Below are 27,301 nucleotides of genomic sequence, written 5' to 3'. Positions count from 1 at the left end.
ACTCATCTTTTACACAATTCCTCACGGCCGCGTCCTTGTGGAGTGCTTGGCTCCGGGAAGGATGGATGCTGGAGAACTTTGCTCACCCTTTTCTTCTCAAACTTGGTGAACACGCCTGCCAACCTGAGGGTCAGTCAGTCGTCTAATCGCAGCCAACCAAAACAGTGGCCAACGCGGTACGTTCCCGACTTAAAGCCAAACGTTCGCCAACGAGGTCCAGCGTCATCGGCAGAAGGACCTCATGGCCAATGTAGAATACCACGTTCACGATTAGATGTTTCTTCTGGCTTGAGTGTCCCAAGCGAAGGCGAAAGGCCTCAAAGATAACGCTGCTTGTTGCACTCAGTGGGAGTCAAACCTGCGTGAACTTCCTGCCAAGCCTGGAAAACACCAATCAACCCTGAAGGCAAACTCCAGAAGACGTTCTCTGTTAGCATTCATTCCGTGTCTGCTCAGCTAAGTACGGAAACGCTCGCCTGACGCCACTTACCTCCAGCACGTTGAGAACTCACCTGGGATGGTTGGCCTTTTCAGAAGGAAGTGGCGGAACACAAAAGCGGTTGCAGATCATCACGGCGGCACAAGAAGATGTCAAAGCCAGACGACGTGATGGCGTGAAATCAGCACTCAAGGCGCCGCAGCGAGACGCCGCGGCCCCCCTATTGATGGCAGCTGTAATTTGGGTTGCGAGCGACCACGACCACGCCAGCTGACTTTGATTACACACGCCAGCAGCTGCCTCGCCATTAGCGCCATCGAGGAGGGAAACCGGCTTTTAGCGCTGAAATCCTCCTATTGATTTGGAAGAGGAATGCGGTGATGTTGGTGTTTAGCACAAGTGTTGTCGACAATAAAATGGTAGTTTGAGTACTTCCCCACCCTTGGAAGGAAAAGGCCAACCACCAGGTGGGACATTTGGAGCAAACTCATCATGAAAATCCCAATACTAGCGTAATACGTGATGCCATTGGTACTTCTTCCTCCTACACAGAAAATATCCAGTTACTGACATGCGTTCATGTAAAAGTAATATGCGTTGCACCCCCCCCCCCCCCTCCCTCAATGTTTGAATGTGCTGAGCATCTCAATGTGGTTTCTGTCTCCTCACCAACCCTCCAGGTTTCCTCCCGTCAGTGAGCTGGCGCCGGTGGGCACGCCCCTGGGGAGCATTCTAGCTGCCGCCATCAACCAGACCATCTACTACTCCATCGTGGCAGGAAACGATTTAGGTGACTTTTGATTGATGTGGTGGCTAATACTTCATTCTTTGCTCCCAGGCCCTCCCCGACAAACGCACCTTCACATTATAAACATTACATATTTTATACATTACCTTTTTGTTCTAAATACCCAAGTACCAGCGTCCAACAGCAAACTAGTCATGGCACATTGGTATTATTATTCCTATCAACATTGTTCCACCCAAGAACTACCTTACTGGCGTAGTGACACCTCACACACCACAGCGGCTAGCGACTAGCCAATGGGTGCGTCCCGGGACGTGCATTCATTGGCTGCCTTTTTTTCACCTCATGTCTCACACTAATTGCAAACGACTTCTTTTAAAATGCATTTTCATCCAAGAGAAAAAGTGTACGTGTACCTGTCCAGTGCCCCCGCCCCTCATGCAGAGCCACCACCACCATGCTGAGTACCAGATGGCCCCAACTTAGTGTCAGCACTCAAACGCACCACCAAGCTGAAGTATTCTCCGTCCTTTGCATCTTTGCAAACACAGACGGCTTGGCAAGGTAATTAGTCCCTGAGAGCCCGGCTCCGCCCCCCAGGTGGGACTTTACCTAAACAGGAAGGAGACGTTCAAAGGAATATGACCGTGAAGGCAGCGTTCCACTGTCTTCTCAAAGCAAAACTGGGGCCTCCTTCCGGATCATCAAATACTACATATGGTACAGTACTACACCGTGGAAGTTGGTCTGTACGGCAAACGTGGTTGCTAGCTGTCTTCATGAAGAAGGTGGCCGAGGTGGGCCTTCCTGTGTTGCTGGGAGCTAATGTCAGCACCAGATGTATTCCTTTCCTATCCCTTTCCACTTTTCTTCTTTTTCCAGCCTGTTTTCCGTGCTGTTTTTACCGCCTGCTTTGGTGTTGGTCGCTTTCCATCCACATCACGCTCCGCGCTTCTTTCCTTCCAGGTCATTTTGGTGTGAACAACAGAACAGGCGTCATCTCCACCGCCAAGGCGCTGGACTTTGAAAACGTGACCAGCTACGTCCTGAGGGTCCAGGCCGACTCGCTGCTGCTCGTCATGTCCAACCTGCGTGCGCCTTCCAAAAGTAAGGAACACGCCTGGCTCGCTTCTGTCCAGTGTGGAAGTCCGTCTGATATCAAATCCGGGGATTATGCCCGCTAGCTGCTGGCTGACGTTGGCGTTCCTGGCGATGGAAAATGGCGCTCAGCGTTATCAATACCTTTTCTTATTGATACTCTTGATGGGCTGTTATTTCATTTCAAACATGAAATGCCGATGAAATCTAATCACGATAAAAGTAGTTCTGATGACCAATCATTTAAAGCAACGCTCCAATGAGGCCATATTACCCGTGCCGTGCAGGTCAGCAAATCAAGTGCTCCTTTTTTGCCCTGCCTGCGTCCTTAACAGCCAAAACAATACAATACATCAAAAACATCCAACACACCAAAAACCTTAACAGCCTCCTGAAACTCCAAAAAGTACACAACCTTTACCAGAGACCTCCATGGTGTCACCCTGGCTCCTGGGAGCATGTGCCCCAATACAGGGCACCTTGCTGGGCCACTGCAGGTGACGACCTCCCCTCTATCTTCTGCTTCTCCTGGTAGTACTCATGTTCTAGTAGTAATGTCATGGTATTCCTGGTAGTACTCACGTACTAGTAGTAATATCATGGTATTCCTGGTAGTACTCATGTACTAGTAGTAATGGCATGGTATTCCTGGTAGTACTCACATACTAGTAGTAATGTCATGGTATTCCTGGTAGTACTCATGTACTAGTATTAATGTCATGGTATTCCTGGTAGTACTCATGTACTAGTATTAATGTCATGGTATTCCTGGTAGTACTCATGTACCAGTAGTAATGTCATGGTATTCCTGGTAGTACTCATGTACTAGTAGTAATGTCATAGTCTTCCTGGTAGTACTCATGTACTAGTAGTAATGTCATGGTATTCCAGGTAGTACTCATGTACTAGTAGTAATGGCCTGCTATTCCTGATAGTACTCAAGTACTAGTAGCAATATCCTGCTATTCCTGATAGTACTTGTGTACCAGTAGTAATGTCATGGTATTCCTGGTAGTACTCACGTACTAGTAGTAATGTCATGGTATTCCAGGTAGTACTCATGTACTCGTAGTAATGGCCTGCTATTCCTGATAGTACTCATGTACTAGTAGCAATGTCCTGCTATTCCTGATAGTACTCATGTACTAGTAGCAATGTCCTGCTATTCCTGATAGTACTTGTGTACCAGTAGTAATGTCATGGTATTTCATGAGTACTAATCCACAGGTACACTTGGTCATGAAGTGTGGTTGAACAATCAATGGCGGAGCACGATACGGGAGCAAGATACGATCCAAAGTACAATGGGGATGTTTTTGCTGACTTTGTGTTCTCTGTCAAAAAGTACTTGTACTGGTTTAGCTAGTATTGCAAGGATACCAATCCTGTTGTGGTCGTTCTTTTACAAAACACTTCCTCCCTTTCTTTATGGAAACTAGTGAAACATTTCCACATGCAGGACTTGGTCTCTTTCCCAGAGGAGCCTGAGGGGGCGCTGATCCGGGTGTTCTACAACTAGCCCGGTCAAAGCGGTCCCGTGGGTTTCTGATGGTGGGTTGGGAACATCCCGTACACCCGGCTATATCAACGTAGCGCAAAGTGGCCTTCGCCGGACCCGACGCCCAGAGACCGGACTAACAATGCTGGCCTTTTTTGGGCCTTCAGTTGGACCTCCAAAACCATTCCCCAAATGATGGCCACACCCACTGAGTATTGCGCAACGTGTCTTTGCTCCACTTTGGCATGTGCAATGAACCGTGCCAACATGACAACTAGGTCAACCCTCCAAGTACACACAGTACACACGGTACTGCATATATTTCTACCTCAAACCTTCCACTGACTGTCAGGAAACACGTTGGCGGGTCTGACTAACATTGAAAGCCACTCACGCCCCCCCTGACAGTTCACCGTGCATCCCCCAGGGGGGCCTGCCCCGCTATTTGGGAAGCTGGCTTTGGCTAACATTAGCATCTGTGTGTACTTTCTTCCCATGAAAGTAATATTGCAATATGAAATATTCCAAAGATAAGCAAGCAGTGGTTTCCGCCCCCTTGTGGTTTTACAGTAACACCCGAGTTCAGCCAGTACCAGACATAGTACCTTGCCGTACTTTCTAGTACTTGCTTCTGTCAGGGGAAATGTGTCCGGAGCAGGTAGAGGAGGTACCATGCAGTGATGGAGGAGGACCATCTCATTGGATGGGATTGGATGGAAGTAGATGGAAGTAGATGAGGTCTCCTTCCCCTCCGTCTCCCAGCCTTTCCTAGCTGGAATCGGACGTGCAGTCATGATCCTCCTTTTCCGCATCCAAGGAAATCTCCTGTGCCGGGAATGAAGTGTTGGATGAGTGGTTGTGATGACGTTGGAGACGTTGGATCTAGCATGTCAGACAACTGGCTGGTAGATCTCAAGGTTGACACCCCGCCACCCATGACCCCCCCCCATGTCGTGTGGATGAAATGATGATGATATTTGGTAAATATAATATTTGGTAAAGTACGTGTTGGTGCCGCTTGCTTCTTGCAGCAAACACAGCCAAGGTGTTCCTGGAGGTCAACGACGAGAACGATCATCCTCCCGTCTTCTCCAGGCAGCTCTACATCGGGGGCGTGACCGAGGACACCAAGATCTTCAGCTCCGTGCTAAAGATAGTGGTGAGTAAACATCACGTGTGGACCATAGCTGCTTCTTCTAAACCCTAACTTTTGGCTTCTCCACACCCCAATGGTACCATAACTTTTACTTACTTTAGTTTTACTGAAGACTGGAGGGAGGAAGGACTGGAGAAATTATGGTTAGTCCTCATGGAATACCATGGAATTACTACTAGTACATGAGTACTATGGGAAATACCATGAAATTATTACTAGTACATGAGTACTAGCAGGAATCCCATGGCATTACTACGAGTACACGGGTACTATCAACAATACCATGGCATTACTACTAGTAATTGAGTACTATCAGGAATACCATGACATTACTACTAGTACATGAGTACTATGGGGAAAACCATGACATTACTACTAGTACATGAGTACTATGGAGAATACCATGACATTACTACTAGTACATAAGTACTATGGGGAATACCATGACAATACTACTAGTACATGAGTACTACCAGGAATATCATGGCATTACTACCAGTAAAGAGTACTACTACCACATGAGTACTACCAGGAATACCATGACATTACTACTACCACATGAGTACTACCAGGAGAACCAGAGTATAGAGGGGGAGGATCCACCCACTGTGGCCCAGCAGGGTGCACTGTATTCGGGCACACGCTCCCAGCAGCCGGTGGAAGCCATGGAGCCATGGATGAGCCACTCTCAGCAGGTCCTCTCCAGGAATGCTGCTGGTTCACAAACTTTCTTCATAACTTTTTATCTCTTCCATGAGCGCCTCCCTCGCTTCCCCCCTTCCATCACTACGGAGCCGGGGGGGGGGGTTGCTGCTATTTATCAATGTCACTTGCGACACGGCTGAAAATTGATGCCTGCGTTTGGGCGCAGTCGCCAGTCTGAAGGATTTTCTTGGCTTTCACTTTCCATCCCATTCAGCAGACGGAGCGGCGTAATGGAGTGTAGGCGGGCTAGGAATTCTAAGCTACTTCTCCAGGTGAAGCATTCCTAATCCTGGCTTCACCTTTGTTTGAATGCTCTCATACGCTGCTTAAGTGACGGTTGGCAAGTGCAGGAGGTAAACGTATTCCTGAGGGAAACCAGGTGGAAATACACCCCGCCCCCATCATGTGTGGCGGCTGCGTGGAGGTGGGGGGGGGGTAATTAGCATGATCTCCTCCATCACTCGGAGGCCATGTTGTTTGGCTTTGAAACGGCCTGTGGCGTCGTTGCATGTATTCTCCTAGATGATGATGATGATGTGATGAAGACACGGTGGACAAGTTCTAGCGCCGGCCTGATGGCTTCATAGGTGCTCCTTCAATGAGACCAGCACACATGCAGTCAGGCTTGCTTCCGTTGGATGCTCCTGTTCCCCATAAGAGGGCAAACTTTTTCCCGCCTTGATACATTATTTCAAATGCTGTCTGTGGTGGGAATATTCTCTTTTATTCAAGGAAACGTGTACTTTTTGGAATGTTGGCCACAATCCCGATGAGACATGAACACACGAGGACCACTGCTAGCACGAGGCAGCTAACGATGCATGTCATGGGTTCACCTCCTCGTCCTATAAAGCCTTCTACGAAAACACCCCCAACGTTTGATGACTGGCGATGCGAGTCATCGTACGAGTCACGAGTCATCCCTCGTGTACGCTGGTTCAGGGCCCGACTGCGATAAGGGAATTTCTGCTACGATGCTTTTCCCTTCCCTGACCTGTAAATGTGGTGTTGGATTCGGAATGTTGGATTCGGCTGATGATCCATGCCAAGGTTTCAGATCACGAGGTTCGTGTATTTGGAAGTGAGCCCTGAAAGAAGTTTGGGATGGCTCAAAACGCTCGCTTTGAAAAGGCGTGGTAAAACTGCCCCTTTGTGACATCACAGCTGGCTGTGTGGCCTGCAGTAACCACTCCCCACCGTGCAGCCCTCATTTATTACCTATTCCCAAATCATGGATACGACTATACAAATACCCTTTTTTGTTTGTTTGTTTGGTTGGTTGTGTTTTTTGTGTTTTGGCGGGCAAAAAAATCCAAAATAAATAAAATGGCCGGATGGAGGGATTTTGTAGAGAAACGGTCTTTTTCTCAGCCGACTGGTTGGCAGCCGTAGCCCCCATGACTGCTAATGTGGCATACATAGTCCATGGTGAGCCCCCACCTTAAAGGATCAAATATGATTCCTCGCCTTTAAGGATATTACACCTGTAGCCCAACCCACCAATCCAGGTACTTCCTGTGTATAATTTCCTGTTGCGTACGGAAAGACTGCATGTGAAGTAAAGGGGGTGTTTGTTTGATTTCAGGCTAGTGATGAGGACACCGGCAACTTCAGCGCCATGGCGTACCGCCTCATCATCCCCCCCACAGCAGAGGGCCAGGACAGCTTCGTCATCGAGACCTACACAGGCGTCCTCAAGTCAGCCATCATGTTTCGAAACATGCGCAGGTCCTACTTCAAGTTTGAGGTGATCGCCACCGACGACTACGGGGAGGGTCTGAGCAGCGGCGCTGAAGTGGTGGTGAGTGTCCAACAGGCACGCCGTCCTCCAGGACCATTTGGCTGCAGACGCGGTAGAACCCCCCCCCCCACAATTCCATTGCTGGCCATTCCGGGATGCTGGCTGATGATTGAAATTGAAATGAAACCATGGAATGGATTCAGTATCCATTCCATGGTTCAATCATCACCATCATGAAAGCCCTCAACACCGTTCAAGTGCAAATGGAAAAATACTTCACTAAAGTACTCATGTACGAGTAGTAATGTCATGGTATACTTCACTTTTGGTTTACAGGTGTCGGTGGTGAACGCGTTGGACATGCAAGTTATCGTGTCCACCGTCCCGCCCACCTTGGTTGAGGAGAACAGGGACCAACTGATCAGGTAAGGCAGCATTGATGATGGCGTCGTCCGTGGAGAACAGCAACCTTCCGTGGATTAAAATGTGCGTGGCGGCGTGGCGTTTATGTGATATTACAGCAGGTTAGTGTTTAATAAGGACAGGAAATGGATTTGCCACATCCAACCTTCATCCAATCAGGTTGTTTTCTGGAACATTACGTTGCTCAGCATGTGACTTAGCTTGTTTTCTCCCAAAATGAATCGCACCTCCTCCCACTGCTTTTGCCCACGAGCAGGTGGGAATGTGTTTGGGGGAGGGCAGTTTTCAACTGGGTAAGAAGCTACGAGCGGCATACCCCAGGGGTCAATCCTGGGACCAAAACGGTTTACCCTGGATATAAATAATATTTGTAATGCTACAAAAGACCTGACGTGAGTATTACTGCATTTTGTTCTGGAGAAAACACGATGAGAGCTGATGAATAAAGTCCCAGATTGAATGAAAAAAGATGCTTTGATAGAAACCCGTACGTAACGTAAAACTAAATGAATGGCTTCAAAAATCCATTTCTAGCTGTTAGAATAAAAGATCAAATGAGCTGGAAAAGACACATTGAGAACATAAAATAACCATCAGTCAGATAGTTGGTAGATAGATGAGCAGTTGAGGTTAGAATCCGGTGTCTTTGTTCCCGTCTGAATGACTTCATTCCTTTGCCACCTCTTGGGACACGCAGGTTCGCCTTAGAGGTCATTTGAAGGGCAAATGTTGCTTCTAATGACGTTGCTTTCATGGCAGCATCCTGGAGCGTCACATCCAGGACCAGATCCCGGGCGCCAAAGTGATCGTGGAGGCCATCGGACCACGTCGTCACGGCGACGGCTTCGAGCTGGAAGACTACAGCAAGTCGGACCTGATGGTGTACGCTATCGACCCGCTTACCAACCGGGCCATTTCACGGCAGGAGCTCTTCAAGTAAGCTTCTAACCGATGGCCGCCTCTTACTGCTTCCTGCGTACGTCCTGGCGTTTCCTGTATGTCCCCAGACCACACCTCCTGGAGCGCAGGGTGTCCTTTTCATTCCGCCGTCTCCACGTAATATGACATGCTTTAAAAAGGACCACGTTGACTTGACTTTCAGGACAGACTTTTCAAAATAAAACCCTTTAGAGCTGTAATTTTAATAGCGTGAACGTGGACTACTTTTGTCCAAGGTCATCAACCTAACGTCACAACCTCAGACGGGCCGTGGCTAATGCCTGGAGTTTGGAAAAGAGTCTAGGGAGCCTATAACAGGATCCAGACGCCGCCAGGCGGGCCAGCGTAGGGAGGCTAAAACCGCATAGTTGGTCCTTGGTTTGTAGATGGGACCAGGAAGTGACCAGGAAGTCTTTAACAGGATCCAGATGCCTCCATACGGGCCAGGTAGTGGTTTGTGGAGGCCCCGTAGATGGGACCAGGAAGTGACCAGGAAGTCTTTAAGAGGATCCAGATGCCGCCAGACGGGCCAGGTAGTGGTTTGTGGAGGCCCCGTAGATGGGACCAGGAAGTGACCAGGAAGTCTTTAACAGGATCCAGATGCCGCCAGACGGGCCAGGTAGTGGTTTGTGGAGGCCCCGTAGATGGGACCAGGAAGTGACCAGGAAGTCTTTAACAGGATCCAGATGCCGCCAGACGGGCCAGGTAGTGGTTTGTGGAGGCCCCGTAGATGGGACCAGGAAGCTCTGGGATGTTGAAGGTGAGATGGGGTCGCAGGATGGAGGTGAGCTGAGTGCTTTGTGAGGAAACACAAACACAACCAAGTGGTACTCCACTGGTACTCACACCTCCACGTCCAAATATTGCGTTCGCCGGGTCTGTCTGCCAGAGCGAGATTACGCTTTATTTCGACCACGCTGGCGTTCGCACAGAGCGACACGGGGAAAATGTTTACAAGCCATTTTTCTTGCTATCAGGAGAAAACAGGTCGCTGGTTGGCAGCTGAGGACGGTCTTGAATTGCACTTTTTTACATGTCGGTGCCCCCCCCCCCCCTTGTCAGAATAATCAAGCACAGGTCCTTTAGAATCCTCTTCCATCTGAGCCGCCAGCCACAAGGCAACGTCGCCATAACGCCATGTAAATATGGCCACCCTTTTTCCCGCCCCACCCCCCGCAAACGCCCGCCCCCGCTCTTCGTTTCCTTTCTATCAGAAGTATGGCAGCAAACGCGTCCAAGAGGTGATTCTCCTCTCCTGTTTCATTTGAGATTTCTGGATGGGAACGTTCTGGAAATCAACAAGGAGTTCCAGCCCTACCTGGGCGAAGGTGGCCGGATCCTGGAGATCCGCTCGCCGGACGTGGTGGCGAGCGTGAAGAAGGCCGCCCAGGCTGTGGGCTACACGGAGGGAGCCCTCCTGGCTCTGGCCATCATCATCATCCTCTGCTGCATCCCTGCCATCCTCATCGTCATGGTTACCTACAAGCAGTGAGTACCACGCCGTGTCATCGGCTTTCACGTAAGGCCCTGATTCCCGGGGTTTCATCTGTGGCGCTCTCATTAGACGGGCCGACTGTCAACTGCGCCCCCCCCCCCCCCCCGTCTCACGCTAGCACATGCTGAGGGAAAGCTAATTAATTAACGCTCATTTGTAACAAATACCTACAGTCACTTGTGGTCGCCACGCCGCTTTTTTACGCTGCTTAATCGTGTTTGGCTGCCATGATGGAGAACATCAACACGCTTGTTGGGATCAATAATGATCTGGTGTGTCTGATGATCATTAATACCTGTGGCCGTGTTCCTGCACCGCAATCACTGAATTAGCTAAGGCTAATGTTATTTATGGAGGTATTATGTACATGTATGCAAGTACAGTACAACAATACTTCCCCGCTTAGCACTGGACTCCCAAAAGGGACAACTTGGCGTTCAACCTCAACTTTTGACTTCTGCTGTAAAGTCGATCAATGTCAGTTGATCAATTAGTTGATCAATCTAGAAATATTTTGTATGCTGGGTCGAAACCATTCATAAGTGTTGACACCATTTTCTGTTTGTGCCCCCCCCCCCCCCCCCCTCCTTGGCCTCCTCCTCATCATCGCCACCAGGTTCAAAGAGTAAGTAACGATGCTTATTTATCACACACGAGCAGCACTCATCTTAATTATTCATGAGCAGCTTGAACAGGAAGTAGTGCATGGACTGTGTACAGCACATCTGGGGGGGTGGGGGGGGGGGGGGTAATAGCACACCCAGCCATTCATCGGACGGCTTAGCAGATGAATGTTTCATTATGCCAAAAGAGCTTTTTTATTATGGAGGAAAGCTCATTAGATTTCAGGCAAATTTAAGCAATATCAACTTGGCCTCCAGATTAGCATTAATACGCTCTTGCTAACTTATGGATATTCATATCTAATGTTAGCTTTGATACCAATAACCTTTACTGTGGGAAATGATCATCCTTTTCCACAGACGCCAAGCGGAGTGCGCCAAAACGGCCCGGATTCAGATGGCGCTACCTCCGGGAGGCAAGGCGCCGGGCGGCGGCGCCGCGGGGGCCAACCTGTACGAAGAGCTGGGGGACGGCAGCATGTGAGTCACCCGCCCCCCTTTCACGGCCGTTTTACATCTCCTCTTGCACGTTCTTGGGGGTTTCCTTCAGCCGCCGACTCAACCGAAAGGCCCCACCACAATGAAGTAGTCCAAAGTCCGCCACACTAGGACTCGGCTCAACATCCATTCATTCATTTGCTACCGCTTATCCTCACGAGGGTCACGGGGCGTGCTGGAGCCTATCCCAGGAGCCTCTGTTTGTTTGTTAGCTAGTTGACCTAAGAGCTCTTCCTGCTGGGTTCCTCCTGTAGTAGTTGTCTGGGGGTCCGTGATAGGACACGGTCTGGCCTTGTTGGACCACACAATCTAGAAAACGCTGCTTGGGTCAGCTCCTTAGGAGCTGGCACCTCACGCTGTCACGGCGATGGTGAGCGGAGGGGAGTGATCTTGGCGTGTCACCGCTGACCGCCCCCGTGGGCCTTAGGGCCACATCACCTTTGAGTCACCCCATGCGGAGACCGCCACAGCCAATTCCCGCTCATTGTTCGGAATGACATTCCCACCATCTCCCCCCGGTCGTCTTACCATCTGTCTCGTTTTCTGTCCTTGCCGCCATTTCTTGTCCTCCTCGTCTTTGTGGATTCAGGCTGCAGTAAGTAACCACAAAATGCAACGTACTCCCACTCCCTTAACACTTGGCGGCCTTCGTCCCGCAGCCTGTAGGCATCCTAGGTGACCTTTGCCCTCATCATTCCAGCTGTCCTTGTCCTTGTCCTTTCCTCATAGTTGTCATGTAGGTGACCCTTTGCTTGCTTTTAGCGCTATGCTACAATGAAACCACTAAGCAGATTTTGATGATAAGACTTTGGAGTTGAACTTGGTTTGGACATTCCTTTGGCATTCCTTCAAGGTTGGTACCGTAAAGGAAGAAAACTCTTAAATAGGCTTGGGCATCGTTTGAATTGGAATCATTCTGTTTTTTTAAAGTTTGCATGGTCAGAATGCTAACTAGGGTGCTAACCAGAGTTGTTTTTGGATGAAATAACCCAACTTCTCCATGAGTTGTTTCACGACAAACTTTTTATCATCTTTACTATCAATTTCTTCCAGGGATATTTTCCAGCAGTAAATAAATACTGCATCGCAGCATTCCACTTGAATATAAAACAAGTACACTTTCCCAAAAGATATTTACTTTTGACAAGTAGTATATTTACTTTGATCCTGTCCTTTGTTTACACCAAAGTCAAACATCAGCTAGCATCCTGGTGTAACAACCCTGGCGTACGTTAGCACGACACACACCTCAATTATTCTGGCATCCCCGATTGTGGCTGCTTAGACAACGTCAGACGCATCAGAGACGGTGATTTCAATCATCAACCATGTTGGCGGAGCGTCCTCCTTCGCACGATGTCATCGTGTTGCAAAGGTTTGGCCGAGGCCACCGCTCTTTTTTTAATCACGTTAAGGCAAACATTCTTCTTTGCTGGTGCTCACCGGCTTCATCTTCCGGTCGGCGAAGTGGCCATCGAAACCAGGAATCAAAATAAAACCAGAATCCGAATGTTAGTCCCGGTTGGCATCCATCGGGACCCGATGCCCAAACCCACTCTTAAAGGCTTTCTACATTATTTAGCAACATAAACAACATTAGAGCTGCGTTTGCCTGCTGCTGTTTGCTGTAGTAAAATAAATAGTCCGTAGGAACCAAACCTCCCTCTTCTTTACCCCCCCCCCAGTCTTTTAGCTCCCTTAAATCATCACTTTCACTTTCACTTGATGCCAAGTGTTCTTCTTCTTCCTCACCTCCACCCCACCTGGGACAGGGCTAAAAGGTCGGTCACTGAGGATGCTGATCATCAAAGGATCCTTAGTATCTTTGCCAGTCGCCGTGCCCTCGCCGCCCACGCCAACGGAGCGTTGCATGTCAACTTGCCCAAGTCGGAGAGCAACGTGACCTTCCTCTCCGACCGCAACCCGCTAACCACCCACAACCCGGTCTACAGCGACAACAGTCTTCTCGGCAGCCCCGATGACTACGGCGGCGGGAAAAGCCCTTCTGAAAAACACTTCCACTTTTCTGAGCCTCATTCCGAATGGCCAGGATGCGCCTGGACCATGCCGGCTCGCTTTCCAGCGGGGGGTTACGAGGCACCGAGGAGACGAGCACTCATGGGCCTTGCCGATTGGGAGATGCAGATCCTCCGAGCGACCATGGGAGAATCCAAAAGTTCCGATGTTCTCCCTCTGAGTGGCAGCACCGAGACCAAACTGTCAGTCCGGGAGCAAGCCAGGCACTTTGAGCAGCAGGCCCTTCTGGAGAAGGCCCTCATGCAGAACAACCAAGGCTCGCTTTCTCCCATCCTGGTCAGGAATCAGGACGGCACGGACGTTCTGGAAGTCAGCTCGGACACACTCCTGTCCATCATGGACTACCCTTCGTCTTTTGGCAGGGACGTACCCCCAAACATCATCATCACCCAGGGAGAGGAGTCGTGGCCCGTGTCCAGCCAGAGGTCCACTCCACCTGTCGTCAGGAAGTTCAGCTCCAGCATCTCCAGCTACATGACAGTGCAGCCATGCCAGATCCACGTGGAGATCATACCGGACCCACCAGAGAACCCGCCGCCCCCTCTCCCGGAGCAGCCACCCTCATCGCCATCGCCATCGCCATCGTCCTCCCTGAGCCCTGATCCACCTTCATTTCCACCCTCACCCCCTGACATCCCCAAACTTAACCATCAAACCTCTCCTCCTCCTTCTCCTCCTCCTCCTCCTTCTCCTTCTCCTCCTCCTTCTCCTCCCAATAAACCAGCCTTCCCCCCACCTCCTCCGCCTCTACCCCCCTCACCCTCACCCTCTATCGACCAAATCCGCCCGGTCGTCCAGTTTGTCCCGACCTCTTTGCCACCCGTGTCCTCGCTTCGCCCCATTTCCGAACGCAAGCTCCAGTCTCCTCCCGCCCCTTCCCAACCCAACACCGGGAAGAAGGAACTGAAAGGAATCCTCAAAAACCTCCAGAATCTTGCCGACATCGAGAGGTCTGTCGCCAACCTGTACAGCCAAGTGGACAAGAACTGCAAGGTGCCCAAGTTCAACAAGAAGCCACCAGTGACTGAGGAATCGGACGGCGCTAAGACACCGCGCGACTCTGATGTCAGCATTGAGCAGAGCACGCCAAAGCCCGACACTTCCAGCTCTGCGGTCCAAGTGGTCTCGAGCGTGACGTGTGCTGAACGCTTAGACAGCGAAGGGAACGCGGCGGCCCGGGTCCCCGACTCAAACGCTGCTGAGCTCAGCCAGCCGCCCTCGTCTCAAACCACAATCTTCTGACTTCCGCTCCGTCTACGCTTTCTCTGTTTGCATTTTTCATCTCAATTCTTTGTTTTCCTTCTTTGTGTTTTTGCACCGTTGGTAGTTTTGCAACAACGTGCTTTGGTTTCGATCGTCTAGCAGGATTTGGTTTTTTTACTTTGTTGTGTTGAAAGCCGCCATCTGCCAAAACGTGTACTCAGCTTCGCCACATTGATTGTATGATGTACTTTTAGGCCTGCTTGCAGTATAAAAGTTTGTCATTTCAAAGTGGGGGGGCACTTTTAGCTGTCTTTGCGTTGTTTCAAATGTCTTACGGTGCCGGGGAACATCAGGTCTCAGGTTCCCTACTGCAACTGAAATATGTAGCAGCTTCTAGAACCTGACCTGGCTGAAGCAGACTTGCTGGACTGGAGAGCCAAGCAGAATACCGCCTGTCCAGCTGGAGCTCCTACAGTATCTGCTGTCTGCAAGTGGTGACAGGTGGATACGGGTGGATACGAGTAGATACGGGTGGATACGGGTGGATGCGGGTGGATACGGGTGGATACGGGTGGATACGGGTGGATACGGGTGGATACAGGTGTAGGCATCTGGGGAATCAATAAACTGGTTGAAATGTTGCACCTTCAAACCAAAAGGCTGTTACTAAACAAAGCGTGTCTTCTGTAGCATTCCCCAAAGGTCTGCACGTTCTTGGCTCCTTTTGGAGTATTGAGGAGATACTGATGGTCTCGTCTATTTGGAGTCTAGTTCTCATAGTTTTTGTGGTCGCCGGCATTGCAGTTGACATAACACGTACACTACTTACGGATATTAGAGATGGAGCTTTTCCAAGTCAACTTGTCTCCGTGTCTGCGTTCCAACCTGTTGGTGACACGCTAAGCTCAGGAGCCACTTCCCTCTGACAACATCCTGTTTGAAGGCTTTCCACGCAAGGTACTGCTGATCACACTGAGAGCCATTTGAGTAATCTAAATGTGTATCCAAATACACATACATATATACATATATATAATATACATATATACATATACGTATATATATTCTTCAGAGAAACGGCAAGCTGTCGTTTTCAGATTTTCCTTCTCTAGAAGCTTTTTTTAAGAAATCAGGGCACCCAGAACGCCCTTTCTATGTGGATGAAACCATGGAATACTTCCACTTTTGACCTGAACACATTTCCTCGTGCAGGGCCCCTGGGCGTGCAGGGCCCCTGGGCGTGCAGGGTCCCTGGGCGTGCAGGGAGGGGTGAGAAGCCTCCACAAACGTTCACTCTTTGTGTGAGTAGAAGGCCAATCCAGTGTGATGGTGTCCTATTATTGAGTTTGATTCCATGCTATCTTATCCTCTACCAAGACGGGCGCCGATACAATGGTGGGCCGGGTTCCCCGCGTGGGGCGACCTCTGGAGGCTCTGTCAATTGGCATGTACTGCAGACATCCTGCCGGCGTGATAAAGTAGTCCCTCTGATGTTTGCTGCACACTTGAAAAGGCTCATTACAGAACCAATCAATCCCTGAAACGGGAGTGGGCGCCACTGCCTGTGGGACTGTCAAGTACAGTTACCCCCCCCCCCCCCCCTTTTCCCTCCCACTCTATGGGTCCCATTCATCTGCTTCCCTCTCTCATCTCCTTCCCACACAGACCCCTCCGATCCGTGGCCCCTTCTTGTTCATCTCATCATGATCTCTTCACGCTTCCACTTGCAGGTCCACCTCAGGGTTTCACTCCCAGCGGCCTCGTGCAGAAGTCCAAGTCCACAGGCCGGGTTTTGTTTGCCGCACTGTTGACACTTTTATCTTTCATCTTTACCCCGGACGGTCTCATGCAGTGGTTGGGTACCCGTACCAGACACCATGTGGAGGTGTACTTTGTTTCCACGGGGTCACCGTGTACCCTCATCCAATTTTCAATACTTAATGACATCAATTATATTTTTGACTAAAACTAAAATTAGACTCAAACATTTTTAGTTTTAAGTAAAACGTTATATTTAATTATAATAATTATAAAAAATATTTAAAAAAAGACCAACAAACCAACAGTGGTTGGCCAGGCCATGGTGGTCTACAGCAGCGTGAAGGTCATGTAAGGTCAAGGTAACATTACTGACACCTAGTGACCAGAATATCACGCCCCCCCCCAGCCTGCAGGCGGAGCATCGATGAAGCTCTACAGGGATTTCCATCCTTTAGCTTCCATCAGAGCCAGCAGGTCATCCATCAGAGCCCACTTCCATCTTCCTCTCCACCTGGGGGGGCGTGTCCAGACGAGGCTCAGGGGTTGCGTGGTCATATGTTTACTGACGGGCCGGCGTACCCCGGCGGCCCCGCAGGCCCGGCGGCTCCAGTTCTGATTGCCGTCTGATTGACTCGAGCGAAGGCACTGCAGTGCGGACGTCTTGTCGCTGGCGGGAGCCTCCTGATGGCGGGAAGATTTACAGCCTCCATTTTAGTGGGCGCATGGCCGTGCAAGGATGCAGCACGGCGTGTAGGCCTGATATCCAAGGACACGTTTATGAACTCGGACGTAGAATTCATCCCGCCATCACAACACTTTCAGTATCTGCTAGGAGATCATCTCGGAAGGACTTTTTCCCAAATCTGCGTGCTTTTATTGTTGCATCGGTAAGCTCCCGTTTGGACGAGATAAAGGAGCCCACAACAAATGCGATAGCATAGCACCGCCGGGACGCGGGCGTCCAATTCCCAAATATGGCAAGGTGCTGAAACTGCATCGTCAGTGAAGCTGCAGATTCCTCAGCGGTCAGCAGAACAGAGATGGCGAGCAAACATCTCATTTGTGGCAGATGTTCATGTCGCTCTTTACTCATTCCTTTCTTTTTTCTACTTCCTGCGGCACGCAGCAGGCGAGGCTACGGCAGGCCGGTGAGTATGATTGGATCACGCCGCTCTCAAGGCCGTTTGAATCCCGCTCTTATCTGCACCCTTGGAGGCAAATGTTGGACAAGCACAAGATCCTTGCATGGAATTGGGGAACGCTGTCGGGATTCATCTTCCTTGTCTTTGTTCCTCCTTTCCACGCCATCCGGGTAGCTGCTAACATCCCGAGTCACAACAAACACTTTTAATCATACAAGTGGAAAAAGAAGCGAAATTAGAACTGCTACCGTGAGCATAGAACATCTGCAACCACACACCCGCTTCTAAACAAGCTCCTACGTAGTACACACCTAGTACACTCTAGTCCTAGCTACTACTTCAATGGTAGGACAGCCAGCAGTAAAAACTATGATGCAGTCTGAAGATTCCACTCATCTTCATCCTCAGCTGCTCCACATGACTAGATAGGACAGCCACTAGATAGGACAGCGACTAGATAGGACAGCGACTAGATGGGACAGCGACTAGATAGGACAGCGACTAGATGGGACAGCGACTAGATAGGACAGCGACTAGATGGGACAGCGACTAGATGGGACAGCGACTAGATGGGACAGCGACTAGATGGGACAGCGACTAGATAGGACAGCGACTAGATGGGACAGCGACTAGATAGGACAGCGACTAGATAGGACAGCGACTAGATAGGACAGCTCTTTATGGGAGGCATGGACACACACGGCTTCCTCTTGTACTAGTAGTACTGTCCTGATATTCCTGGTACTACCCATACACTAGTAGTACTGATCTGATATTCCTGTTACTGCTCTTATACTAGTAGTACTGATCTGATATTCCTGTTACTGCTCTTATACTAGTAGTACTGATCTGATATTCCTGGTACTATTCTCATACTAGTAGTACTGATCTGATATTCCTGGTACTACTCCTGTACTAGTAGTACTGTCCTGATATTCCTGGTCCTACTCTTATACTAGCAGTACTGTCCTGATATTCCTGGTAGTACTCTTGTACTAGTAGTACTGATCTGATATTCCTGGTAGTACTCTTGTACTAGTAGTACTGTCCTGATATTCCTGGTAGTACTCTTGTACTAGTAGTACTGATCTGATATTCCTGGTAGTACTCTTGTACTAGTAGTACTGTCCTGATATTCCTGGTAGTACTCTTGTACTAGTAGTAGTACTGATCTGATATTCCTGGTAGTACTCTTGTACTAGTAGTACTGATCTGATATTCCTGGTAGTACTCGTGTACTAGTAGTACTGATCTGATATTCCTGGTAGTACTCGTGTACTAGTAGTAAGGAAGGACCACAGAAGAGAGAGACGTTCCTGTCACATCAGGATTACGGATGATGGGAAACGTTCCTTTCATGGCCATCCCGTTTTTACCAGACATGCCAGCTTAAACCAAGTTGGTGGGTTGGCATTCCTGGAACAGCAACAACACGGCTGGGAGATGCTTTCCCAGTACAGGAAAGACTATTCCGTGCTTTCCCAGTACAGGGAAGACTATTCCGTGCTTTCCCAGTACAGGAAAGACTATTCCGTGCTTTCCCAGTACAGGAAAGACTATTCCGTGCTTTCTCTCTTTGACTTGCTCTTGTGACTTTTCCAACATTTGACCTTGTCATTCCATGCCTGCCGACATCAAGCCATGCTTTCCCGACACATGAGTGACTTTTGCCTCCACTGCAGGAACCATATGTGGTTCCATATGTGCAGGAACCATATGTGGTTCCATATGTGCAGGAACCATATGTGGTTCCATATGTGCAGGAACCATATGTGGTTCCATATGTGCAGGAACCATATGTGGTTCCTGGTCTTCTTGTCTGTGGTGTTTTTATATCAAAGAGTCTTTTCCACGTTTTAACTCCGCTTTGTGTCCTATCTCCTGGTGATCTCTTCCTTCCTTCCTCCCGTCATCATATTCTTCCCCAATCCCCGGCAGCATCAGCAACTGCTGAGACCATCTCTGCTGAGACCTGAGGTAGAAGTGTTGCCCCCCCCCCCCCCCCCCCCCCTTAACGTGCATGGATTCTTGCTTAGTCGGCATCTTGATTGCTGCTACTTTTCCTCCTCCTGAGGAGCAGAGCTCAGGGATCTCTTTGTCTCTCTCTCACTGCAGGAACTCTCCATGGAGTCCGGCATCGAACCCGGACAGGACTACTACACGCAGGACTATTACAACTACGACCAAGGGTGAGCTAGCAAACAACACTTTCTCTGTTACACCATGTCATCTCCACTGGGAATCACCAACGTATAAAGTCTATGAACTTGGTCTATGAAGATCATCCATCAGGGTGCTGCATGACTGACAAGATGCTCCTTGCACAAGGTCACCTTCAAGCACTTGTTGCTGATGCTGAGTCGGCATTTCACGCCGTCTGTGGTGGCTAGCCTTTAGCTCGGCACCAGTGATGCTACATTTGGCCCTCATCCCTGCCATCCCTGCCATTCCTGCCATCCCTGCCATCCCTGCCATCCCTGCCATCCCTGCCATTCCTGCCATCCCTGCCATTCCTGCCATCCCTGCCATCCCTGCCATCCCTGCCATCCCTGTCATTCCTGCCATCCCTGCCATTCCTGCCATCCCTGCCATCCCTGCCATCCCTGCCATCCCTGCCATTCCTGCCATTCCTGCCATTCCATCCCTGCCTTTCAAATCAGATGACTTGTGCTTCCTGGAGTTGAGCTTCCTGAGTATGAGGGTGTTCTTGGAGGCCTTTGGGTTTGGGTTGCTAATTCCAGCTCCCCTGCGGTGGAAGAACACGCAGCCAACAGGAGGAGCAGCTGATGGAGCCCCCAATCATGGCAGCAGAAATCCCTTCAATTTGCACTGGTTAATGGGCGTGGCATCGCCGTGACCGGATTGGCTTTTCTTTACTATTTCATTACTATTAGTATTTCATTACTATTAGTATTTCATTAGTATTAGTATTCCATTAGTATTAGTATTTCATTACTATTAGTATTTCATTACTATTAGTATTTCATTACTATTAGTATTTCATTACTATTAGTATTTCATTACTATTAGTATTTCATTAGTATTAGTATTCCATTAGTATTAGTATTCCATTAGTATTTATTTACACAGCGGGGCCTCAGGCTTTTAATGGTAAAGAAGGCAGGCAGGAGATAAAAGGATCTGTTCTTGGATTTATATGCCAGTATGACATCATATCCCCCTCAGGCGGCCTGCTGATGATAATACGCCCTAATATACACGAGATGTCATTTGTCCAGCACAGATGGGGTCAAAGGTCGTGCTGTGTTTCACATCCAAGTGTGGAATGGACTCTAAGCTGCTGCATGGCATTTATTCCAAACCTGAGCCGTGGAAGAATTATTTATTATTATTATTATTATTATTATTAACTTATTTACCTGAAATGTCTCCTTTTAAAAATGTTGTTGTTTTGTTATTCTTTTTATTCTTTCTTCTTCCCTCCAAAACTAGGCAGAGTAAACATCTCGGTTACCATGAGTGTGTACTCAAGTACACATAGCTAAGATGTACAGCGTACTGTAGCGGTGTGTCATTACTGCCACCTGGTGACCTTAGTGCTACATATCATATCATTTATTCATTCAGTTGTTATGTTGTTATGAAAAACATAATGTAGCTTGTATACATCATGTACTTTTGGGTATTTTCTTGTAAAGATTGTCCTACTTTGTTTGAAGGTATGACATCCCTCAGTACGGCAGCCGGCGGAGGTTGATAGCTCCCGTGTACGACGAATATGGAGAAGTGATTATGGAGGATGACGGTTATTACTACAGTCCACATGGCCCAGAGGTACTACCTTTCTTGAAATGTGTATTTCATACTCTGAAAGGGAAAGTACACTCTTTGGAAGTCATGCACAATCCATCTGGGAGACATCAACACGCGTCCTTCTCTCGTCTGGGCCTTCTAAAGATATACAAAGAGATAAAAGCTAAGAATGCACGTGATGGGACGCACCTATTCCACCTCCTTCATATGAAGCACATTGTTATTATTATTCTTATCAACATTGTTCCACCCAAGAACTACCTTACTGGCGTAGTGACACCTCGCCACACCACAGCGGCTAGCGACTAGCCACTAGCCGGCTAGCGACTAGGCTAGGTGTAGCCTTCCTTTCTATGTTGCTATGTGACATCAATGCACCCAGGAAGGAAGTTCTACTAAAATACTACAGTATGACATGTTAGCATCAATGTAGCCGTTGCTACATGCTAACAGCAGGGATAGAAAACCTTGCTGGATGTTTTGGAGCTCTTTGAATAGCCGCCTTTCTGGGCCCAATGGGGGCGTCCCAGGACGTGCATTCATTGGCTGCCTCTTTTTACCTCTTTTTATATCTTTACAACACACACAACCTCAGAGGAAGACGTGTTGGTGTCTCATGGAAGATGGTGGATGACGGGTGGTCAACAGAAGATGTACTTTTCCTTTCAAGATAATGAAAGTATTACTGCAATACCGCGTGTCTAATTACTGCTAGAGCGAGCAGATGTGACGCTGTGTGGTCTGCAACATTCTAATCTCCATGGTAACCCTCCCAAACAGGATGTTGTCACATTGCATGTATAACTGTCTTAGGGGCGGGGCAGAGGCAGGGGCCGCGGCGCTATGAGGGGCCGGGGTCCACCAAAGAGGGTTGCATTTAGGGACCGAGAGGAAATGGAGCCGGCTGAACCAGAAGGAGACTCAGAACCTTCCAAGGCTGCCAAGAAGCTGAAGTCCGTCATCAAGCTCAGCAAACTCCTGGCGGCCGGGAAGAGAGGAGAGCAGGCGTCCGATGCCGCTGGTCCATCTCCATGGAAGAAGGCCAAAATGTTCAAGATGTTTGGTGTCAGGAAGAAGGATAAGGACTACGCCAAGCTGATGTCCGCCCGCCGCATCGACAGCCAGGAGAGTCTGAGTGATGGGCCGTCACCTGCAGGACCCATCGACAGGAAGTCGGCCTCCCGGAGCCAGCTGGGCAAAGTTTTGAAAAAAATCAAGCTGGGCAGGAAGTTGCAAGCCCGGAGAAAGTCCCAGAGTAGCGTGAGCGCCACGGGCAGCGAGCGAGATGAAGAGGCCTCGCAAGTCACCAGCGAGGATGAAAGGAAATCCAAAGTGTCAATCAGCGTGATGGAAAGTGAGCCGGAAGCGGGTGCAAGTGGGAGCGCCGAGGAGAAAGGCTCAGATGATGAGTCGTCAGAGAAAAGCAGCGTGGATAGAGACTATCTCAAAGTGGACTTAGACCGGGACGATGCCAACGAAAGCACGGTGGACTCAGAAGAAGAGCCAGATGAATCCCCTGGGGGGTCGGATGAGGAGAGCAAGTCCAAGTCGGAAGAGGAAGAAAGTGAGAAGGGATCAGTCAGTGAGAAAGAATCCGATTCAGAGAAGCCGTCGGGGACAGAAAAAGAATCAGAAACTGAGAAGGAATCTGAATCAGAACAAGAGTCAGACCCAGACTCGGAGAAGGAGTCTGGGTCTGTCAGAGCGTCTGATACGGAATCAGGAACAGTCCAGGCAACAGACAAGGACACCAGCACAGAAAAGGCTTCAGGAACAGAGGCGGAATCGGATGAAGAGTCTGAGGAAGACGAGGCGTCAGGAAGCGCTAAAGACAGCGGATCTTCTGCCCGATCATCCATGAGGTCATCAGCTACTGAGGCTAGCGAGGCGAGCGGAGGCCGTGGAAGTCGACGGGACAGCGGGAGTGGAAGCGTTAGCAGGAGCGAGAGCGCTAGTGCTAGCATAAGCGAAAGTGGTAGCGCCGGACGATCAGCCTCGTCATCTGGCTCAAGTGTGAGGTCTTCACAGAGAACTAGAACTTCAAGAAGTGCATTAACATCCGAGAAGTCCAGTGAGGAACTCAGTGAGGCCGAATCAGGAACAGGAACAGTCAGCGAAGCTGGATCAGGGTCAGGAACAGTCAGCGAGGCCGAATCAGGGTCAGGAACAGTTAGCGATGTCGAATCAGGGTCAGGAACAGTTAGCGAGGCCAGATCACGGTCTGGAACAGTTAGCGAGGCCGAGTCAAGGTCAGGAACAGTTAGCGAGGCCAGATCACGGTCTGGAACAGTTAGCGAGGCCGAGTCAAGGTCAGGAACAGTTAGCGAGGCCGAATCAGGATCAAGGTCATCCAGGAGCAGCCAGATGACCGAAGAGAGTTCCTTGAGCAGCAAAGGAAGATCAGCAATCAGCGTCTCCTCCAGCGGCAGCTTGCGTTCCCGGAAGTCCATCCTGACTCAGAGGTCTGAGGACACAATAACGGAGGAAAGCGAAGAAGAAGAATCAGAGGCTGCTGATGAAAGCAAGGAGTCAGCCAGCGACATCAGCGATGACGGCGCATCCAGAAGGTCCAGTGTGGCGTCTGGAGGCCCGGGCCCCTCCCCCCCGTACGTTGGTGTCCCGTATTCATCTGAGATCATGGCTGGAAGCTCCGAGGAGACATACGGGGGGCTGTCCCCGATTACCGAGGTGGACGAAGATGCTGTCTCCTCGGAGAACTCCTCAGCCAGCGGCTCAGTTTCGGAGGCCAGCGGAGCGTCCAAAGAAACCGGAGAATCTGAGATGACGTCAGATTCCGAGGCGGAGGGAACCCTGACAGCCTTCTAGGAAACATTGGGACTGTGACGTAAGAGACCGTCTCTGAACTCTGCATGAGCGTGAACATCCTGAGTGTCTCTGACCTCCACTGAAGCTCCTTCCTCCTGAACGCTCAAACCCTCGCTTTCCTCTTCTCTGTCTACTTGGAGATCTTGTGTCTAACTGATCATTGTGTCAATGCTGCGGGCCAAGATTGCTGCTAGCTGCTAGCGGCTGGCTGCTAGCGGCTAGCGTTGTAACGCCGTCAAAGAACGATGGGTCAATGCTGGTCACGCTGGCCACACCCCAGTGGTGGCGTTCCTCGGCATCTCTCAGCATTCACGCTAGCTTCATGGGGAAATATCTTTTCTACTTTCTGTATGCTCTGCTTCCAAGTGGATGTCCCCCCCCACCCCCCACCCCCCACCCCCCCATGAAACTCATCCATGTTCTTCTCCGTAGCTGGTGAGGAAGGTGCGACTGAAGCTGGGAGTCGATGGGGAAAACGAGACCACCTCCACCGGAGAGGAGAGCGCAGCCGACACCCAGAGGGGCCAACCCCCCGGCGGCCACGGCAACACCAACGGGAACATCTACCTGGCCCACAATGGCACCATTGTTCGAACCAGACGGACGCCCCACCTGAACAACCTGAAGGTGGGCTCCCACTTTAAAAAGCTGGACAAGCTGGGGGTGACCCACGAAGAACCCTCCCCCGTCGGCAGCCTCGACGGCAACGAAAGCAACACGGAAAGCGGGACGGGTACTTCCCTTCCCCCCCATTTGGACATCAACCTGAACACCCGCTCCTCCAGCGGCTCCCTGGGCTCCAGCCTGAACGGCCTGAAAGCTTCTGCGTCCAAAAGCAGCCTGGCCAACACGTCTGTGGGACGACACGGCAGCGGGGAGGGGCGGGACCCTGCGGCGGACAACCACAAGGACGGCAGCGGTCCCGCCGTGTCGGAGGAGGAGGAGCTGTGGATGGGACCCTGGAACAATCTGCACATTCCGATGACCAAACTCTGACTCCCCTGCCTTTCTTCTCATCCATCAACGTGTGCCTCAAGGTCATCCTCCTCCTGCTGGATGTCATGGCAGATCTACCAGCACCACGCTGGAGCTGCATTGGACATCTCACTTGCTGAGATGGAGGGGTGTCACCAGATCTCAGGAGATGAAAACATGACGAGATTCATCATCCCCGAATCGATCAATCACACGATCAATGAGAATGAAGCACATAATCCATAGCATGAAGCACATTCCATATATAATCCATATATAATCCATATATAATCCATATATAATCCATATATTGCCGTGTGTGTGCGTGCCCTCGTCTCGCATCCAAACAGGAAGAGGTTCACTCCGTGCATGGCTTTATGCACCGTGGCTTTATGCATCATGACATCCATAGTATACATAGTATACATAGTATATATACGTAGTATACATACATAGAACAATGGTACGCACTGAGTGAAACCTCTTCTCAGTCTCTTTGTCTTGGTGGGTGGAGGCGGGGCTGCTAGCATACACACAGTAACGCGTATGAACTTAACAGATTGCATACGCCCACCATCCCAGTGGCATACAAGATGGATGGATGGATGGATGGATGGATGGATGGATGGATGGATTGATGGATGGTTGGATGGATGGATGGATGGATGGATGGATGGATGGATGGATGGATGGATGGATTGATGGATGGTTGGATGGATGGTTGGATGGTTGGATGGATGGATTGATGGAGATTTGATGGATGGAGATTTGATGGATGGAGATTGGATGGATGCCATACATTGTCATATTCATTGTGTACTTTTCTTCAAAATGTTAAGGGAATGTTGGAATGTTGTTAATCCGTCATCCACCATCTTCCATGAGACACCAACACGTCTTCCTCTGAGGTTGTGTGTGTTGTAAAGATATCAAAAGAGGTAAAAAGAGGCAGCCAATGAATGCGCGTCCTGGGACGCCCCCATTGGTCCCAGAAAGGCGGCCATTCAAAGAGCTCCAAAACGTCCAGCAAGGTTTTCTATCCCTGCTGTTAGCATGTAGCAACAGCTACATTTATGCTAACATGTCATACTTGAGTATTTTAGTAGAACTTCCTTCCTGGGTGCATTGATGTCACATAGCAACATAGAAAGGAAGGCTACACCTAGCCTAGTCGCTAGCCGCTAGCCGCTGTGGTGTGGCTAGGTGTCACTACGCCAGTAAGGTAGTTCTTGGGTGGAACAATGTGGATAAGAATAATAATAACAATGTGCTTCATATGAAGGAGGTGGAATAGGTGCGTCCCATCACGTGCATTCTTAGCTGCCTCTTTTTCCCGATGAAAAGTGTACCTGCCATCTGGTCATGTGACGTGTCTGGTGACACCCCTGCTGTTTATTCCATCCAACAGGAAGTCAAAGGATGAATCAAAGATGAAAATGTGGCCTATTTTAATCACGTTACTTTCATTCTATTTCATTGACTGAGATTTATAAAAGGATATTTCATGAAAAGATATGAAATTATTTTTGTCTATTTTCTATCTTAAGACGTCTGAAGATGTGATTGCTGTCACGGTGAGGACCATGGTTAGCACCATGACCTCCTTGACCTATCAGGGTTTCCTAAAACTCCAAAATGCTTTTCTGGCTTTGCTGATTGACACATGGTTGAATGTGATTGGATGATTGATCCCCGTGTTGTTTCCTGCTTTCCTGTGTACGATGCACGTGGATACATGATGATGACGTAGTACATTTCACTGGAAAGGCCAAGTTTGGGAAAAGGACAGCAGTCCTTGGAATGATCTTCCACCTCGTTCTCATCCTCACTCGGGAGGGACGCCTCTTGGAAGCCAGCCCTCCTTTGTGGGGATGGCGTGTGTGTGTGTGTGTGTGTGTGTGTGTGTGTGTGTGTGTGTGTGTGTGCGTGTGTGTGTGCGTGCGTGTGTGTGTGCGTGTGGAATGTTAGGGCAGTATTCTAAAAGTGACTTTTTAAATTGCACAAAAGAGCGAAAGTGTAATAAAAAGTCGTCCCTAACTTGGCAGCATTGTGATGAAACGTGTGTGTCCTTTCATACAGAACCCAGGGACGTACGACTGTTCCCGAGTGCACTTTCACACAGATGGTTTCCCGCCTGTTTCAGCTTACATCCACCCTCTAAACGATGGAAATTGCCGTGTCATTTTCCCCTCATTCCATGTGGGTGCCATGTGGACAGAA

General features: G+C 49.6%; 1 protein-coding gene across 1 annotated transcript in view; it reads left to right on the top strand.

The window, feature by feature from the left end:
* Positions 1 to 27,099, top strand: part of pcdh15a (protocadherin-related 15a) — a 111,857-nt gene extending 84,758 nt beyond the window's left edge. Inside the window, exons 25-38 of the mRNA XM_058058288.1 lie at positions 1,120 to 1,229; positions 2,154 to 2,294; positions 4,815 to 4,942; positions 7,230 to 7,445; positions 7,722 to 7,810; positions 8,568 to 8,744; positions 10,017 to 10,235; positions 10,859 to 10,867; positions 11,226 to 11,345; positions 17,491 to 17,512; positions 19,445 to 19,483; positions 19,622 to 19,695; positions 21,187 to 21,301; positions 24,539 to 27,099. Coding sequence (XP_057914271.1) covers positions 1,120 to 1,229; positions 2,154 to 2,294; positions 4,815 to 4,942; positions 7,230 to 7,445; positions 7,722 to 7,810; positions 8,568 to 8,744; positions 10,017 to 10,235; positions 10,859 to 10,867; positions 11,226 to 11,345; positions 17,491 to 17,512; positions 19,445 to 19,483; positions 19,622 to 19,695; positions 21,187 to 21,301; positions 24,539 to 25,102 — 2,023 coding nt within the window. The 3' untranslated portion in view covers positions 25,103 to 27,099. The remainder of the gene's footprint in view (positions 1 to 1,119; positions 1,230 to 2,153; positions 2,295 to 4,814; positions 4,943 to 7,229; positions 7,446 to 7,721; positions 7,811 to 8,567; positions 8,745 to 10,016; positions 10,236 to 10,858; positions 10,868 to 11,225; positions 11,346 to 17,490; positions 17,513 to 19,444; positions 19,484 to 19,621; positions 19,696 to 21,186; positions 21,302 to 24,538) is intronic.
* Positions 27,100 to 27,301: the final 202 nt, after the last annotated feature.

Source organism: Doryrhamphus excisus, chromosome 20 (genome assembly GCF_030265055.1).
Source record: "Doryrhamphus excisus isolate RoL2022-K1 chromosome 20, RoL_Dexc_1.0, whole genome shotgun sequence".
NCBI classification, from domain to species: Eukaryota; Metazoa; Chordata; class Actinopteri; order Syngnathiformes; family Syngnathidae; genus Doryrhamphus; species Doryrhamphus excisus.
Note: the sequence above shows the minus strand (reverse complement) of the source record. Positions and strands in the feature narration are given on the sequence as shown.